This window comes from Trichechus manatus, unplaced genomic scaffold, assembly GCF_000243295.1.
Source record: "Trichechus manatus latirostris isolate Lorelei unplaced genomic scaffold, TriManLat1.0 scaffold00110, whole genome shotgun sequence".
Taxonomy (NCBI): Eukaryota; Metazoa; Chordata; class Mammalia; order Sirenia; family Trichechidae; genus Trichechus; species Trichechus manatus.
The window spans coordinates 1,766,565-1,771,593 of record NW_004444046.1 but is presented as its reverse complement, the minus strand read 5'-3'; the positions used below and the strand labels follow the sequence as shown (position 1 = coordinate 1,771,593).

The 5,029-nt window shown below is 40.4% G+C and overlaps 1 protein-coding gene across 1 annotated transcript in view; it reads left to right on the top strand.

The window, feature by feature from the left end:
- The first annotated feature begins 556 nt into the window (after positions 1-556).
- WDR49 (WD repeat domain 49) overlaps positions 557-5,029 on the top strand; it is a 194,173-nt gene continuing 189,700 nt past the window's right edge. The window contains exon 1 of the mRNA XM_023737952.1: positions 557-721. Coding sequence (XP_023593720.1) covers positions 557-721 — 165 coding nt within the window. The remainder of the gene's footprint in view (positions 722-5,029) is intronic.

Below are 5,029 nucleotides of genomic sequence, written 5' to 3'. Positions count from 1 at the left end.
ACGCCATGACTAGAGGAAGCAAACAACTCCACACTGCTGGGAAGGTGGCTGTCAGAGGACAGTGCTTTGCTGGGAGGGAAACCTTGCAGCTGTGTCATCTCACGCCGCCTCCAGATAGGACAATGGAGTTTAAAGACAAGCAAGGTTAGCCAGAGAGAGTTTAAGAAGTTAATTTTCTAATGCATTTAAAACGAGGATTAGAAGCTGCCTTCAGTGTCAGTTGCTATAAACACAGGGGAAGCTTTACCCATTTTTAATCAAGCCAGGTTAAACAGAATGTAAGGCAAGAGGTGCCCTTATACTATTCCACTGTGGATTTTGAAAACAAACTGTGAAATTAAAGAAGTGTGAGGGTCCACGAAGGCTTTTATTTCCTCCCTCTCTGACTTGACTGTTTTGCCTCCTAATTGTATGCCTTGAAATGTTTGCACTTTCGTTTTGGAATTCTGTGGTTAAACTGGGTTTCTTTCAAAGGCACCTGCTGAAGAAGAAGAAGGGGGGAAGAAAAAGCCACACAGAAATAGTTGAAGGCTGCTGAAGAAGTAATGAAACAATCATGAGTTACCAGAATGCAACATCTGAGTTAAATGTGGGGTCACAGCCTGGGCCAAAGAATCCTCAGAGAACAGAAGGTTCTACTCAATATGGAGACTATGGGTCAGCCCTGCTTGAAAACCGCCTCAGCGTGGGAGACTTTGTCAAAATACAGAGTGCTTTCGAGGTAAGTGATAACAATATTTACTGGAGAGTTTGAGCTGTTTATGAAGGAGACTAGAATGAAACAAGAGAGAGATTTGTGTTTGTTTTGCTTTGTTTAATTTTATATATCTAATGGCTCAAACAGGGAACTGAAAAGCATTGGTCAGGCCTGAATCTAACCAAGTACTTGGTAACTTTATTCCTCAGTTCTTTGACCGAATAGTATTATTTAGTTTGAAATTACTGCTCTTGAATATCATTACTATCAAGGAGGGAGAATTTATTCTAAGACAATATTTTTTTTAGAGATTAGCATATTATGCAGAAACCTAAAGTTATGTTTGTGAGAGGGGAAAGCAGATCTCTAAAGCAACTTCCAGTAATAACTGTCCATGTATGTATTATGGCAGTGGGGGTGTTGTTCTTGGTTGCGGTGAAGTTGCAACAATCTCCTGGCAACCCCGGTCCTGTGCCATCCCCATGAACAGTTGCAAATCTAACCTTGGAGCAGACTGTTGTGATCCAAGGTTTATTGTTATTATTATTATTTTTTATAGTGCTTTAGGTGAAAGTTTAGAGCTCAAGTTAATTTCTTGTACAAAAATTTATGCACATATTGTTCTGTGACATTAGTTGCAATCCCCACAATGTGACAGCACACTCTCCCTTTCCATCCAGGGTTCCATGTGTCCATTCAACCAGTTCCTGTCCCTTCCTGCCTTCTCATCCTGCCTCTGGACAGGAGTTGCCCATTTGGTCTCGTGTATCTGATTGAACTAAGAAGCATACTCCTTACGTGTATTATTTTTTGTTTTAGAGTCTTGTCTAATCTTTGTCTGAGGAGTGGGCTTTGGGAATGGTTTCAGTTCTGGGTTAGCAGAGTGTCCGGGGGCCATAGTTTCGGGGGTTCCCCAGTCTCTGTCAGACCATTAGGTCTGGTATTTTTTGGTAAATTTGAGTTCTGCTCCACACTCTTCTCCAGCTCCTTCCGGGACTCTCTATTGTGTTCCCTGTCAGGGTGGTCATTGGTGGTAGCCAGGCATCACCTAGTTCTTCGGGTTTCAGGCTGGTGGAGTTTCTGGTTTATGTGGTCCTTTAGTCTCTTGGGCTAATATTTTCCTTGTGTCTTTGGATTTCAACATTCTCCTTTGCTCCAAGTGGGATGGGACCAATTGATGCATCTTAGATGGCTGCTTATAAGCTTTTAAGACCTCAGATGCCACTCACCAAAGTGTCTTCCCGCCTTTTAGATAAAAATTATTAAGGTACACAATCATAGAATTATCGTTGCTTCCTGACAGCATCCAAACCAAACCAAAGCCCCTTTCTTTTTTTTTTTTTTCCCATACAAAAATTTATACATACATTGTTATGTGACTCTAAATTGACCTCCCCATACTGTGACAGCACACTCCTCATTTCCACCCCTGATTCCCCATGTCCCTTCAACCAGCTCCTAACCCTCTGCACCTTCCCATCTCACCTTTGGTCAGAAGCTGCCCATTTAGTCTCTTGTATCTACTTGAGGTAAGAGGCACACTCCTCATGAGTATCACTTTATGCCCCACAATCCAGTCCAATCCCTGTCTGAAGAGTTGGCCTTGGAAATTGTGTTAGTTCTGGGCTGATAGAGAATCCGGGGGCCATGCTTTCTGGGGTTCCTCCAGTCTCAGTCAGACCATTAAGTCTGATCTTCTTACTAGAATTAGAGTTCTGCACCCCACCTTTCTCCTGCTCCATCAGGGACTCTCTGTTGTATTCCCTGTCAGGGTGGTCATTGGTGGTAGCGGGGCAGCGTCTAGTTCTTCTGGTCTCAGGCTGATGAAGTCTCTGGTTTATGTGGCCCTTTCTGTCTCTTGGGCCTCTTTTTTTTGTTTCTTTGGTGTTCTTCATTCTCCTTTACTCCAGGTGGTTGGGACCAATTGATGCATCTTAGATCGCTGCTTGCTAGATTTTAAGACCCCAGATGCCACTCACCAAAGTAGGATGCAGAACGTTTTCTTAATAAGCTTCGTTATGCCAATTGACCTAGATGTCCCTTGAAGGTATGGTCCCCTGACCCCTACACCTGCTGCTTTGTGCTTTCAAACTGTTTGATCGTATTCAGGAAACTTCTTAGCTTTGGTTTAGTCCAGTTGTGCTGACTTCCCTGTAGTGTGTGCTGTCCTTCCCTTCACCTAAGATAATTCTTATCTAGTATCTCGTTAGTTAATAACCCTCCTCCTCCCTCTCCAACCTTGTAACCGTCAATTAATGTTTTTTTCTGTGTTTAAACGACTTCTTGAGTTCTTATAATAGTGGTCTTATACAATATTTGTCCTTCTGTGACTGACTAAATTCACTCAGCATAATGCTTCCAGATTTCTCCATGTTATCTTTCACGGCTTCATTATTGTTTTTTATCGTTGTGTAGTATTCCATTGTGGGGATATACCATAATTTGTTTATCCATTCGTCCGTTGATGGGCACCTAGGTTGTTTCCATCTTTTTGCTTTTGTGAACAGTGCTCAGTGAACATGGGTGTACATATATCTATTCGTGTGACGGCTCTTATTTCTCTAGGATATATTCCAAGGAGCAGGGTAGCTGGATTGTATGGTACTTCTATTTCTAGCTTTTTAAGCAAGCACCAAAATCGATTTCCAAAGTGGTTATACCATTTTACGTTCCCACCAACAGTGTATAAGTGTTCCAGTATCTCCACAACCTCTCCAGCATTTATTATTTTGTGTTTTTTGGATTAATTCTAGCCTCGTTGGGGTGAGATGATATCTCATTGTAGTTTTGATCTGCGTTTCTCTAATGGCTAATGATCGTGAGTATTTCTTCATGAGTCTGTTAGCCGGCTGAATATCTTCTTGGGTGAAGTGCCTGTTCATATCCTTTGCTCATTTTTTAATTGGGTTATTTGTCTTATTGTTGTAGATTTTAGAGATTAGACACTGATAGGATTTGTCAGCCAAAATTTTTTTCCGAGTCTGTAGGTTGTCTTTTTACTCTTTTGGTGAAGCCTTTTGATGAGCATAAGTGTTTGATTTTTAGGAGCTCCCATTTATCTAGTCTCTCTTCTGGTGCTTGTGCATTGTTACTTACGGTTCCTATTGTGTTTATGCCATGTATTAGGGCTCCTAGCGTTGTCCCTATTTTTTCTTCCATGATCTTTACCATTTTCGATTTTACGTTTAAGTATTTGATCCGTTTTGAGTTAGTTTTTGTGCATGGTGTGAGGTATGGGTCTTGTTTCAGTTTTTTGCTGATGGATATCCAGTTATGCCAGCACCATTTGTTAAAGAGACTGTCTTTTCACAAATTAACAGACTTTGGGCCTTTGTCAAATATCAGCTGCTCACAGGTGAATGAATTTATGTCTGGATTCTCAATTCTGTTCCATTGGTCTATGTGTCTGTTGTTGTACCAGTACCAGGCTGTTTTGACTACTGTGGCAGTATAATAGGTTCTAAAATCAGGTAATGTGAGGCCTCCCACTTTGTTCTTATTCTTGAGTAGTGCTTTTCTTATTCGGGGCCTCCTCTCTTTCCATATGAAGTTGGTGATTTGTTTCTCCACCTTATTAAAAAATGCCAGTGGAATTTGGATCGGGATTGCATTGTATCTGTAGATAGCTTTGGGTACAACTGACATTTTCACTATGTTGAGTCTACCTATTCATGAGCAAGGTATGTTTTTCCACTTATGTAGGTCTCTTTTGGTTTCTTGTAGTAGTGTCTTGTAGTTTTCATTGTATAGCTCTTCTACGTCTCTGGTTAGATTTATTCCTAAGTATTTTATCTTCTTGGGGGCTCCTGTAAATGGTATTGATTTGGTGATTTCCTCTTCAACGTTCTCTTTGTTGGTGTAAAGGAATTCAACTGATTTTTGTATGTTTAGCTTGTGTCCTGACACTTTGCTGAAATCTTCTATTAGTTCCAGTAGTTTTCTAGTGGATTCTTTGGGGTTTTCTGTGTATAAGATCATATCATCTGCCAATAGGGATACTTTGACTTCTTCCCTACCAATCTGGATGCCCTTGGCTTTGTATAAATACCCTCAATTATATTGAGGAATTTCCCTTCTATTCCTACTTTGTTGAGAGTTTTTATCATGAATGGGTATTCGACTTTGTCAAGTGTTTTTTCTGCATCAATTGATAAGATCATGTGGTTCTTGACTTTTGTTTTATTAATGTGATGGATTACATTGATTGTTTTTGTAATGTTAAACCATCTCTGCATACCTGGTATAAATCCCACTTGATCATGATGACTGTTTTTTTTTTTTTATATGTTGCTGAATTCTATTGGCTAGAATTTTGTTGAGGATTTTTGTGTC